Source organism: Helianthus annuus, chromosome 4, assembly GCF_002127325.2.
Source record: "Helianthus annuus cultivar XRQ/B chromosome 4, HanXRQr2.0-SUNRISE, whole genome shotgun sequence".
In the NCBI taxonomy this organism is placed as follows: Eukaryota; Viridiplantae; Streptophyta; class Magnoliopsida; order Asterales; family Asteraceae; genus Helianthus; species Helianthus annuus.
This window is the reverse complement of record NC_035436.2, coordinates 16,316,081-16,330,310: the sequence shown is the minus strand read 5'-3', so window position 1 is coordinate 16,330,310 and position 14,230 is coordinate 16,316,081. Positions and strand designations below refer to the sequence as shown.

At 38.5% G+C, this 14,230-nt stretch overlaps 1 protein-coding gene across 1 annotated transcript; it reads right to left on the bottom strand.

Annotated features, from left to right (window-relative positions):
* Positions 1 to 8,279: 8,279 nt before the first annotated feature.
* On the bottom strand, positions 8,280 to 9,497 carry LOC118491441. Its single transcript, XM_035989234.1, has one exon. It carries the CDS (start codon positions 9,495 to 9,497, stop codon positions 8,280 to 8,282), a length of 1,218 nt encoding a protein of 405 aa, XP_035845127.1.
* Between the last annotated feature and the right edge of the window lie 4,733 nt (positions 9,498 to 14,230).

Here is a 14,230-nt window from a genome sequence, read left to right as displayed (position 1 = left end):
CAGACGGCCAAAGCGAAAGGACAATCCAGACAATGGAAGACATGCTTAGAGCTTGTGTAATTGATTTCGGAGGTAATTGGGACGAACACTTACCTTTAATAGAATTTTCTTATAATAACAGTTATCACACAAGTATCAATGCTGCACCATTCGAAGCACTTTACGGACGAAAGTGCAGAACCCCAGTCTGTTGGGCAGAAATTGGGGAAAAACAATTATCTGGACCTGAGATAGTACAAGAAACAACTGACAAAATCATTCAAGTCAAGGAACGACTGAAAGCAGCACGAGATCGACAAAAGAGCTACGCTGATAACAGACGCAAACCATTAGAATTTCAAGTAGGAGATAGAGTATTATTAAAAGTCTCTCCTTGGAAAGGAGTGGTAAGATTCATTAAAAGAGGAAAGCTTAGTCCCAGGTATATTGGACCTTTCAAAATTCTTAAAAGAATAGGACCTGTAGCCTATCAGCTACAACTGCCAGAGGAAATGGCAGGAATACATGATGTATTTCATGTATCTAATTTCAAAAAGTGTATAGCTGACGAATCACTCGTAGTACCTCTCAAGGATATAGAGGTTAATGAACAACTCAAATTTGTAGAGAGGCCTCTACAGATTGAAGATAGGAAAATTAAGAATCTCAAGCATAAGAGATTAGTTCTGGTCAAAGTGAAGTGGGACTCCAAAAGAGGACCTGAATACACATGGGAGCTTGAATCAGAAATGCAAAAGAAATATCCACACTTGTTCCAATAGATCTCGAGGACGAGCTCTAAAACAAGGTGGGGAGGATATAACAACCCTCGGTAAAACCGACACCCTCATAATATTTCTGATACCCTAATATATCTTAAAATACCCCAATATGTTTTTGTATGTGCCCCGTATGTGAAAACCGAACCCAAAATACAAAATAACATATAAAATAAATTAAAAACCCTAAAAGATAAGCTGAGGCGGGCCGCGTAGGACCTCACCTCAAGCTCATGCGGGCCGCATTAGGATGTAATTAGACTTCGTTTAAAACGTTAGTTGATGCGGGTCGCGTACAAGATCGCTTAAGTCCAGGCGGGCCGCGAGTGTCCTGAATTGTGGCGCAGCCCTAGGCCGCCACGTGGCCCAACACACGGCGGAGCTATACAATGACCGGGCCAAGCTACGCAGTTGACCGGAGTCAATGCGGGCCGCGTAAGCCCTGCCCATATCCCACGCGAGCCGCGAGGAAGTCCGATTTCAGCCCTATAAATAGCACGCATCGGGTCTTCAGTCCGTCGTTCAACTTTCTTTCTTTCTTTCTTAATTTTCTGTAGTGGCGTTACTATACCCGGGCATTATACCCCCTAAAATAGCGAGGTTCTGCTACGATGTAAGTATTATAACCCCTGGAGACGTATTAGATACGCTGCCCGATTGATCTAGGATTCCGTAACGGCTGTCGTGGTTCTGCCCGACGTAGTCGTTGGAATGCCGTCTCGGGGAGGGTATTACTAATGTTAAAATGGGTTATTATACTAACACACGTGCATTTGTGTAATTTATAGATATTCACCAGGAAACCCTAAAGAATAACCTAAGACAGCAAAGTGAGTTGATCCACTTTTTGTAAATCTTTTTGTTACTGTTTTTACAAAACCTTAAATTTCCATGCGAACAACAATTATTGAGTATTTGTAAGAATACAATTACAGTCGGTAAATTTGGGGTTTTGTATACAAAATTTGTTACCACCTGGTAAAGGAGTGACATGACCATAAGTCGGAACGACATTACCGTGTGGTGGTAATTGATATAACTTGGAAACAAATGTAATTGCGGATGCGCCCTCAATATTGTTCACTGTGAAATTGTTTTTATATAAACTTGATTAAACTGGGATTCACTCACCAATATTTCCCACTGACAAAATATTTTTAAAACACGTTTCAGGTAACAATATGTGAAAGCCAAATAGAAGCCAGCTGGACAGCACTGAAGGCTTGGAAAAGTGGCAATAAAGTTACCTAAGAATAAAAGAGATGTTTTTAATAAATAAATAGGATTTATTCCTATGAAACGTGTGTATTGAAAACTTGGGTTTTTCCAATATGTTTAATATTATTAAACTAGATGGTTTACTCTGATTAAATATTTCCTAACTACGGTCCTGATGAAAATTTACGCTGCCAAATTGAATAAATAAAAGTGATACCACCGAAACTGGCTCACGGCCGCCCGTTCCCGGAAACTAGGATCGGGGGCTGTGACATTTTGAGTCACTCACTTGAGTTCAAAATCAAAAAGTTTAACGTCCTAAGTCACTAGCCATTTATTTTATAACTTTTTGAGTCCAATTTTGTTCATTTTCTAACGGTTTGAGTCCAATTTTGTTAAAAAAATTGGACTCAAAAGGTTAAAATTTGGACTCAAAATAACTCAAATGGTTATTAAAAAAAGATCGTAACGGGTTTAAAAAAAGATCGTAACGGGTTTAAAAAAGACCGTAACGGGTTGGATTGGTCTAAAAAGCTGAATGATATCCTAATTAATTTATATTATTATAAATCTAAAAATAATGAGTAGTTTAAACTTCTAATGTTTTCTTTAGATTTGCTTTTGACATGAAAAAGGAAATAAAAGACTTGTTTTCAAGATGTTTACTCATTGAAGTAGAGCTGTTGCTTGTTGCTTCACATTTACACTTTCAAATTGACAACTTTTTAGTTTTTAAACCGCAACTTTTTTTATTCTCTATTTTTTTGGCCAGCGGAATGAAATGCATTAAAACTAACAGATGAGTACAAATCAACCTTTAACTAGGGGTGTTCAAAATCGGATATCTGGAAATTCGGATATCCGAAATTTTCGGATACTAGATTTCACTATCTGAATCCGAATCCGCATCCGAAATTCGGATATCCGAAAATTCGGATACGGATTCAGATAGTGAATCGGATATCCGAAAATCCAACTTTTTATTTAATTTTTATTTTTTATTATTTTTTTCATATTCGGAAACGAATATTTTGGATAGTTTCAGATACCGAATATAAGTTTTCGTATATTTTTCGGATATTTTCGGATATTCGGATATCCGACAAAAATGAAAATTAAATTTTTGGATATTTCGGATATCCGAAATATCTGAAAATTTTGAAAATCACTATACGAATCCGAATCCCAAAAATTCGGATATTCGATTTTTCGGATTCGGATATCGGATATTTCAGATCGGATTTTCGGATACGGATAGTTTTAAACACCCCTATATACACTAGCATGAAATCTCTAGTATTGTTTGTTTAAGGAAAATTGGTTTTTAATAAACCAACCTTTGCCCCATTGGTAAATAATAATCTTACTTACGTAATTGGTATACAATAATCCTACCTATCAACATGTTGGTACTCAATGAACTTTCGTTAATTTTTTTTAACTGAAGTTAGTTTTTAAGTTTTATTTATTACACAAACAGTCCCTGTAATTGTAATTTACTAGTTTTAACTAGTACACATATGTATATATAAAATTTAATTACATGTCCCTTGATGTTTTTTTGTTTTACAAAATAGTTAAAACTAGTAAATTATAACTACAGGGTTGTTTGTGTAATAAATAAAACTTAAAAACTAACTTCAGTTAAAAATAATTAATGGAAGTTCATTAAGAACCAACATGTTGATAGGTAGGATTATTGTATACCAATTACGTTGGTAGGATTATTATTTACCAACGGGACAAAGATTGGTTTATTAAAAACCAACTTTCCTTTGTTTAAATATCTACTTTAATGGTAGTTCTTAAACAATTGAAGTGTGTCGTGCTCAAACATTTGATGAGTATGACTTAGTTAACAAAGAGTTAGTAATTTTTCCTCTTTATAAATTATAGCTTTATTTTGCAAAAAAAAAAGGTAGTAGTTAAACAATTGAAGTGTGTCTGCTCAAACATTTATTGACAAGTAAAGAAATTTTTGTTTAAATTTTTTTTCTATCTAATTAATTATAATGTTTAATTGCAAAATGTACAAAAATCGTGTTTTTACGCTAGTATAATGAGTAATTACATAATTATTGTACTAGCGTAAAAACACGCTTTTTTTATTCTAAGACTAAAATACGTATTTAAAAAATAGAAAAAAATTTAAAAAAATAAAAAAATATATATTCTTCATCTCTCATGTTCAGCCCAATTTTTATATTATAAATTATAAACTATAAATAAGCAACATGAATATGCATATGGTAGTTGTACCATTCGTTTTGGGAGTTTTTCAAAAAAAAAAAAAAAAGATTTTTCCTTTCTAACTCTAAAGTTTAAATCTTTGACAATTAAGTTTAAAAAATGATTTTTACTTTTAACATAAAGTTTTTCATCATTTGCAATTTAACCCCAACACTATTTAACTTTCAACTTTGATTCCTTGTAGTTTTCATCTTTTGCAAGTTTTCCGTTTAACGTTTCGTTCTAAATTTTTCGAGTTAACATGCCGCAACGTGTGTGTGGCAGCGCGTCTATTTTCCCCCGTTTCATCTATTTTTTCCCGTTTGACAGGCCTCTCGCAGCGTGTCTATTTTCCTCCTTTTGATAAGTCTGTCGCAACGCACGAGACAGAGATCAACTTTGTTATTCTTTTCTATGTTTTACACACGGGTTCACGGTCATGTAAGAAACATTTGACATTCGTCTAATATGATATATAACTAATGAATCCTTGCCGCATTTCGACGGGTGGTAGCTCTAGTTAAGACTAATTTGTAACAGAAACTCACCCTACAATGAATCCTTGCTGCATTGCGGCGGGTGGTAACTCTAGTTAAGACTAATTTGTAACAGAAACTCACCCTACATTTAAAAAAAATAAATATAATAAAAAAAATCCCCTAACGACTTGTATAATACTACTCGTATAGTGCTATCTTTATACGACTCGTATAGTGCTATACGAGTTATATCTAAGTCTTTTTTTGTTTTACCAAAACTACTAAAAAAGTTGATGAGTTTTGATATAAACTAGTATTAACTACCCAGCATTGCGGCGGGGGCGAACACTAATGCCAAACTACTACCAGCGACCACCAACACTGAAATTGCAGCGTGTTAATGGGAAGAAATTAAACCGAAACGTAAAACATATAAAAAATAACTAAGTTGATCTAGGACCCGAGGGTTATGATGAACCTGTCAAACGGAAAAAAATAAACGACGTAAAAACGTTTAACCACACACGCACGTTGCGCCGTGTTAACTCGCAAAATTATTTATAGTATTTGAAGAAACACTAGATAAATGGTCGGAACCGAGATATCTAGGGGGTTTGAATCCACATAAAAAGGTTGGTTTCCACTCGATCGATTTAAGCCTAACAGACCTTCTTCTCCGGTGATTCTGCAAAAAAAGAACACCGTTAGCCTCGCCAAGGGGAGAAGAGGGTTCTCTCCTTGACCCGACTCCGGTGTGAGAATAAGTATTGGTAATGAAGAAGAAGATGTATTTGAGAAGCGTGTGTAACTTGTGTTCATACCTGATTTTCCTCTTATTTATAGCCGGGAGTCGTTCGAAAGGCGGGAAAACCCGTTAGTGAAAACAAGACGGAAGATGCTAACTCCGTAAGCGGTTATGCTTTCTTCCGTTAATACTCCTTGATCCGATGTGATGGCACACGAATCGTGGTTTAGATCGAAGGCAAGGGATTTGCCACGTGTAAAGTGACTTAAGTGAAGATTACTCTTCATTTGCATGCATTCGTTGTGAATTTGGGGACAACTGATATAGTGACACGTGTCCAGACGGTTGTAACCGTTTTGGTGGTGCACGATTGTATCATTTCTAGAATATTACTGCTGTGATCTGGTGTGACACCTTATCGTGTGGAAGCAGATGAATAAATCCCAAGTCTGGGCAAATAATATCCAAGTCTGAATATTAAGCGGAAGTATCTAACTCCGGATTCTTATCCTTTGCTTTGTGAAGGAAAGGCGCAAGGTTTTATGATTCCTTTGGGCGCAAGTGTTGACTGTTTGTGGGCCTTTTAAACCTTTCTTTTGTGAGACTAGTGCGCGGCCGCGCAAGGTGCCAAGATGAAAATTAAAGTTGTGGTATGGTCCCAAGCACTTTTTATAAGGTTTTTGGGACCTTACCCCTTCAAGTCCCCCCAGTCTAGTGTTGTACTTATGCAAATAAGTGTAGCACTGGACTTATGAGAGTGAATGCTTTTGGGTGTGGTATGTAAAGAATCTTCTACGAGAAGATTTAATATTTTGTCATAAAAAAGAAAAAGGAAGATTTTGAAAATTATGATTACATCGTGACGTGTGATGATATCATAATGTATTGCGAGGGTTTTTTCTTACCTTGGGATACGTACTGGCGCTTTGTCAGACTTCATTAATGGAGGTAAGACTCCTGTTCCTGTAGCGCCGTTAGGATGTGATGTTTCCTGACATTTAATCATGATGATTTGAATTTCTCTTTTCCCGAAGCTGAGTTCTTCTATATATAGGTACATTCGAAACGTTTTTTTTGCCTTGTCGATACTTGACAAGGAAGATGAAACGCTCTTATCATACACGTCTTCTGCTGGATGTTCTTAGGGTTTACGAAGCTGCTGAAGGTCTCGTGTTGCTTTCTAGGTTACCACCCTGTGTTGCTGTTCCGGCAAAGGGTCCGGTCAAACCTGCTTCACCGATAGCTGTTGGTTCTGACTGCAAGGTTCTTCAACATATGGGCGTTGTTGATGATGTTAGAATTGTGCTCGATACTGATAGTTTGATGGCTCGGATTCCGATGCTTCGGAAGAAAGAATGCCGGTTGGTATATCAACGCCGGAAATCTCGCCGTTGTGAGCAGGTGTCCGCCGTTGATGAAGATTCCGGTGCTGGTTAGGTGTTTATCCTTAGGGTTTAGTTCTTGTTTAATGTTTTGTAGATCTGAACAATTTTTTGAAGATCATTGCCATGATCTTGCTAAGTGTTTGTGCTAAACTTTTTTGATGATATGTATATGATGACATACTACTAGTCTGTAAGGTTTTACTTCTATGTTTGGATTACAATATGTTGCATGTGTTTAATTGCTTTTGGATAGGTGAGGCGAATGAGAAATGGTATTGTGCTCATGTATGAACGTTTGTCTAAAAGGCGTGATAGCCTGATTCGGACTGTTCATGAGGTGTACAATTTTACCATTTTGTTTTCGCGTAAGCCCAAAGAATTTCATGCAATTTGTAACAAACAGAAACAAGTATAATTTTTTGTATTGATAAAGCGCGAGTCTTGTAGTACAGGAGTAAATAGGAAATACATTGCCTGTGAATGTTTTGACCTACATGTAACACCTGCGCAGCTGCTGCGCGTTCCAGGTGCGTGGGACTAGAGTCCCGTCAATTCTTTTGAGAGTATACGCCCCTTTGCCTAGGACCTCGTTAATGACATATGATCCTTCCCATCTTGGCGCTAATTTGCCCGGTTTTTCAGCATTTGATGCTTCATTATCGCGTAAAACGAAATCACCCGGAACGAATGTGCATATGCGGACGCGCGCATTGTAGTATTTTTCGAGTTTGGATTTGTACCTGGCCTCTGTGATAGCGGCATTCTCGCGCCGTTCTTCGAGGAGGTCTAGATCCAATCTTCGTTCTTGCTCATTATTCTGTTTTTCCATGGCTATCATGCGTGGTGATGGTAAGCCAACCTCAGCTGGGATGACGGCTTCAGACCCATAGACTAGACTGAACGGAGTTTCGCCTGTGCTAGTCTTTGGCATTGTTCGATGCGCCCAGAGGATGCTGGGGAGTTCGTCGACCCACCCTCTGCGTGTTGTCCCTAGCCGTGCTTTTATGCCGTCAACGATCTGTTTGTTTATACTTTCTACTTGACCGTTCGCTTGTGGATGCGCGACGGAGGCAAAATGATGCTCGATCTTCATTTCTTTGAACCACTTTTGAAGATCTTCTGAGGCGAAGTTTGTGCCGTTGTCAGAGATAATGCGCAATGGTAATCCGAACCTGCAAATGATATGTTCCCATATAAATTTGCGAATTACCATTGTTGTGGTCGAAGCCAAAGCTTTAGCTTCCACCCATTTGGTGAAGTAATCGACCGCTACAATAATGAATTTTACTGCGCCTGGCGCATCAGGGAATGGGCCAACAAGATCGATGCCCCATTGCTGGAATGGCCAGGCGGATGTGACAGGTACTAGCGGATTTTTTGGTTGGAGTGTCTTTGGTGCATGGCGCTGACAAGCTGCGCATCTTCTTAATAAATCAACTGCGTCCATGTGCATTCCTGGCCAGTACTATCCGGCGTTCATTATTTTTGCTACAACCATGCACAGTCCCGCGTGTATTCCACATAAACCTTCATGGATTTCTCTGACCAGGTATTGAGCATCTGTTTTGTCGACACAGCGCAGTAATGGTCCCATGAATGACTTTCGGTAAAGGACGCCATCCGCCATTTCATAATTTATTGCTTTGTGTTGGAGTTTTCGTGCTTCTGCTTTTCCTTCCGGGAGTTTCCCGTGTTGTAGGTATAAGATGATCGGAGACATCCAGGATGGATTACCGACCTCTATAACGTTTACTTGCTTGAGATGGATTGATGGGTTAGACAGTACCTCTATGCGCACTTCTTTTGTTAGGTGCTTGAATCTGGTAGCGGCTAATTTGCTAAGCGCGTCTGCGTGCTTATTTTCGCTCCTGTTGATATGGTTAACCCTGAATGTATGGAATTGGTTGATTAACATCCGTGCTTGTTCAAGGTATAATGCCATAGCTTCTCCTTTTGCATCGTAGTGATCGTTAACTTGCTCAGCTACAAGTTTTGAATCAACGTTGGCCTCAAGGTTTTTTGCCCCCATTTTGAGCGCTAAACGAAGTCCTGCTAAAAATGCTTCGTATTCTGCCTCATTGTTGGTACTTTGGAAGTCTAAGCGTATGGCATATGTGAGCTCGTGATTGTCCGGACTGACTAATCGGAGGCCTGCTCCTGCTCCGTCATCATTGGAAGCACCATCTGTGTGCAAGGTCCAGACTCGGTCATCAAAAACAGGTGTAGGGTTCTGGATTGCCTCGCATTCTTGTACTTTATCGATGGGCACTTCAGTAACGAAGTCTGCTAGAACTTGCCCTTTGATTGCTGGTCTTGGCTTGTAAAAGATATTGTATCCTCCCAGCTCTATGGCCCATTTAGCCAATCTTCCCGCCACATCGGGTTTTGACAAGATTTGGCCTACATGATAATTTGTGAGAACCGTGATGACGTGGCCCGAGAAATACCTGCGCAAGCGTCGGGATGCGTGTACCAGTGCTAGAACCAATTTTTCTATCATTGAATAACGAGTTTCTGGGCCGGTGAGCATTTTGCTGATATAGTAAATTGGAGTCTGAACGTTTTCCCGTTCCACCATTAATACTACTCCTACCGCTACTTCCGCGGCTGATAGGTATAAGATTAGTGGCTCTTTTTCTTTTGGCGCAGTCAGCGTTGGTAGCTGAATTAAACATTCTTTCATTTCTTTGAATGCTGCTTCTGCTTCAGGTGTCCATTGAAAGGGGGTTTTCCTCCTGCAGTTTCACAGCGTGCTGATAAATGGATAAGATTTAGCTGCATGATTAGCCAAGAATCTGTTCAAGGCTGCTAAGCGTCCGGCGAGTCTTTGCATTTCTTTTATTGTTGCGGGTGAGGGCATTTGCTGGATAGCCTGTACTTTTTCTGGGTTTACTTTGAAGCCCTCTCTTGTGACTATGAAGCCCAGAAATTTCCCTTCTTCCATGCCGAAGGAGCATTTAGTTGGGTTGAGCTTTAAGTTTACGCTGCGCAGAGAGTCGAAAGTACGCTGAATGTTGTTGAGCATTGAGTCTTCCTCATGGCTCATAATGACGAGGTCATCCATGTATACTTCAACTGTCTTGCCAATGTCGTTTTTGAAAACTGTGTCCATTAATCGTTGATAAGTTGCGCCAGCATTGCGCAGGCCAAAGGGCATTTTAGTGTAGCAAAAGATGCCTTTATCTGTGCGGAATGCAGTTTTGTCTTCGTCTTCTTCTTTCATCTGGACCTGATGACAACCTTTGTAACAGTCGAGAAAACACTTCCATCTGAATGATGCTAGAGAGTCGACTTTTTTGTCTATCTCTGGAAGTGCGTAACAATCTCTTGGGCATGCTTTATTCAGGTCTTTGAAGTCGACGCACATTCTCCATCCGCCACTATGTTTCTGTACCATTACTGGATTGGCAACCCATGTATGGTACTTTACTTCGCGCAAGATACCCGCATTGAGTAGCTCTACTACTTGTTCGTCCATGGCTTTCGCTTTCTCTTCGCTAAAGTTGCGCCTCGCTTGGGTAACAGGTTCCGCTGATGGTTTAATATATTCAAGCAATGTTGCGCTATATCGCGTGGAACCCCAGTCATGTCTGTTGGGCACCAAGCGAATATATCCTTGTTGTTGGACAACAATGCTTTTAGTTGTATCCGTGTTGCTGGTGAGATGGCATGACCTAGTGAGATGGTCTGCTCTGGGTATTCTCCGTTCAGGACCTATTTCTCCGGTTCGTTTGATGCTGAAGGTTTGACTACCTTTACTGGTGGCTCGTCGTCCACGTACATGACTTCTTTGCTTGAGTACAAAATTGCAACTCCGGTTTCCGTTGGGAACCCACATGTCGCGTGTGGGATAAATGTGATCATACTGAACTCTCTTTGTGACCTTCTTCCGATCAAAACATCATGACATGATGTTGCCGGCATGACCATGAAATTGACTGTAACTGTTCGTGAATGTTCGCCATCCGACAAAGTCACAGGGAAAGCTATTTGCCCTAATGGGAATACAGCTTCATTGCAGAATCCGGTGAGGGGAAAATCGACCGGTTCTAGACGTGCTTTATCATCTAGGTCGAGTTGTTTAAAACACTGCTCGTATATGATGTCCATCGAGCTACCCGGATCTATAAACATATAGTCTGTCCGATAATGACCGAAGATGCCAGTAATAATTACTGGTCGCTCTTCCTGAGGGCCTCCTGGGACGACGGGAAATATGACTTGCTGCTCCCTCCAATGTTGGTCATAACTTCGTTTGTTTGTCCTTCGTGATGGACCTCCTTGAATCATGTTTATTTGTTTTGGTTTAACTTCCTGATGACTGCTATTTCTGAATTGTATTTCAATGTTACGACTAGATTGGATGTCCCCCCGACAAGGTGTTGGTGGGTCCAATACTGTAATGTTGTTTTCTTCACCAGATCTGATGTTCGGGACCTCAGATCTGGTGATTTGTGTAACGATTGTGTTTAAAGCAGCTTGACATCTGCTGAACCAATGTGATGGGGATTTTTTCATGATTAGATCTGAGAAATTCTCCCTATCTGAATGACCGTTGTTTCGAGTGTTTTGGGTTGTAGAACTTTCCCACTCGGATCGGGGATCTGATGAGTGGAATAATGAATCCTTTGCCATGTGCAAAACAGAGGATGAAAAAGAACTAAATCGAAACGAGATGAAAACTGGAAAAAACAGAGGAATCGGTGGGCGCCAATGAAGAAACACTAGATAAATGGTCGGAACCGAGATATCTAGGGGGTTTGAATCCGCATAAAAAGGTTGGTTTCCACTCGATCGATTTAAGCCTAACAGACCTTCTTCTCCGGTGATTCTGCAAAAAAGAACACCGTTAGCCTCGCCTAGGGAGAAGAGGGTTCTCTCCTTGACCCGACTCCGGTGTGAGAATAAGTATTGGTAATGAAGAAGAAGATGTATTTGAGAAGTGTGTGTAACTTGTGTTCATACCTGATTTTCCTCTTATTTATAGCTGGGAGTCGTTCGAAAGGCGGGAAAACCCGTTAGTGAAAAGAAGACGGAAGATGCTAACTCCGTAAGCGGTTATGCTTTCTTCCGTTAATACTCCTTGATCCGATATGATGGCACACGGATCGTGGTTTAGATCGAAGGCAAGGGATTTAATTGCCACGTGTAAAGTGACTTAAGTGAAGATTACTCTTCATTTGCATGCATTCGTTGTGGATTTGGGGACAACTGATATAGTGACACGTGTCCAGACGGTTGTAACCGTTTTGGTGGTGCACGATTGTATCATTTCTAGAAGATTACTGCTGTGATCTGGTGTGACACCTTATCGTGTGGAAGCAGATGAATAAATCCCAAGTCTGGGCAAATAATATCCAAGTCTGAATATTAAGCGGAAGTATCTAACTCCGGATTCTTATCCTTTGCTTTGTGTAGGAAAGGCGCAAGGTTTTATGATTCCTTTGGGCGCAAGTGTTGACTGTTTGTGGGCCTTTTAAACCTTTCTTTTGTGAGACCAGTCCGCGGCCGCGCAAGGTGTCAAGCTGAAAATTAAAGTTGTGGTATGGTCCCAAGCACTTTTTATAAGGTTTTTGGGACCTTAGCCCTTCAATATTTAAACGAAATACAAATTTGTCTTTGGTGGATACAACCCACTAAGCATTATGTTACAAATCATAATACATAGATATGTTACAAACTATATGTATATATAATATATAATGTTGCAAATTATATGTATATATATATAAGGACCATAAAGTACAACAAAGACATGCATATAAAACAACTAAAGCCAAAGTTACAACACATTTTGCACAATGTTGTTGCAAAATTATAGTATATAATATATACGAATTGTATAACATGTACGGGTTTTACCAAAACTACTAAAAAAATTGATGAGTTTTTATATAAATATATACGAATTGTTTTACCAAAAGTTGATGAGTTTTAATAAAAAAAAAATCCCCTAACGACTTGTATGATACTACTTGTATAGTGCTATCTTTATACGACTCGTATAGTGTTATACGAGTTATATCTAAGTCTTTTTTTTATTTTACCAAAACTACTAAAAAAGTTGATGAGTTTTGATATAAATATATAGGAATTGTATAACATGTACGAGTTGTAGGTGTCACTAACGTCCAAGGAAGATGACTGGGTGTCTGGTTAATGCTTCTCTTTAAAATGTAAAAGTTGTCTGTTTAGAAAGCAAATCTAAAAAATAGATTAAGATTCTCGACATGTCCCTTCTTTTTCTTGTCAACAAAGCAAATTGAAAGAATAAATAATTTAACTTTTACCTTTATAATAAATTTAAATTAGGTACGATACCATTCACATTCACCTTCAATCAAGTCAACCCATTTGAGCTCGTCAAATATGTAGTTTTTTTTGTTTGTTTGTTTTTTTTTTTTTTTTTGTTTTGAACGGCTGTGAAATATGTAGTTGTGTATACATTTATTATTGACGAAATAACGAAAATAGTCAAGAATTGGGCAAAGTTTCGCAACTAGCCAATGGAAACGTCTTAAAAAGCCTTTTCACGGAAAAACATGGCGTGGAAATGTCTTAAAAAAGCCTTTTCAACCCAACCAACTGCGTTCCGCCACATGTCATTTTTTTTGTAAAGGCTTAAGACGTTTCAGCATTTTTTGTAGAGGCTTGAGATGTTTAAGCCTTATTTATTAATTTTTTTTCAACATTTGTATATTTTTAGTATTATTAATATTTAAAACAAACATAAATTTAAGTTTGTTTTAAAAATTAAATGAAATTTATTTTTAAATATTAAAAATACTAAAAATATATTTTTAGCATATACGAATGTTGAAAATTTATGTTTTGTTTTAAATACTAACTAGTTAATATTAAAGTGTCCACTGACCAAAATTACAGTTATGCTCGTTGTCAGACCAGTAAATTACAGTTTTAGACAATGTTTCCAGATATTTTAAGAAGACACTGTTTTTAAAGAAAGAGGATCGAGGTTTGTTCATCGACAGGTTATCTTCTCCGGAGAAAAAAGACTAAAGGGGTTATGCGATGACGCCGTCAAAGTTTTTAACAGATCTACAATAATGGTGGTGTAGTGAGTGTAGACAACGGGTATGCAGATCATGGTGTGGTTGTGCAAGAGAGATGGAGAACAAGAGGAGAGAAGAGGAGTTAAAACTTTTTAATATGAAGAAGTGGAAGTGAGGTGGTTGATGGCAAGTCCCTAGGCGTTTCCTAAGGGTGTGTTTCATTCCTAGAATGCTTTGGAATTTGAATTAGAATTTACATAGAATTGGAATTTGAAGGAACTAGATCTGAAATTTAAATCTTTCAAAAGTAATTAGAAATTTTTGGAATAGTAATTTGCTTAAATACAAACACATAAGAAACTAAGGCTGAACTAAATTAGAAAGAAACATTATTATTATTATT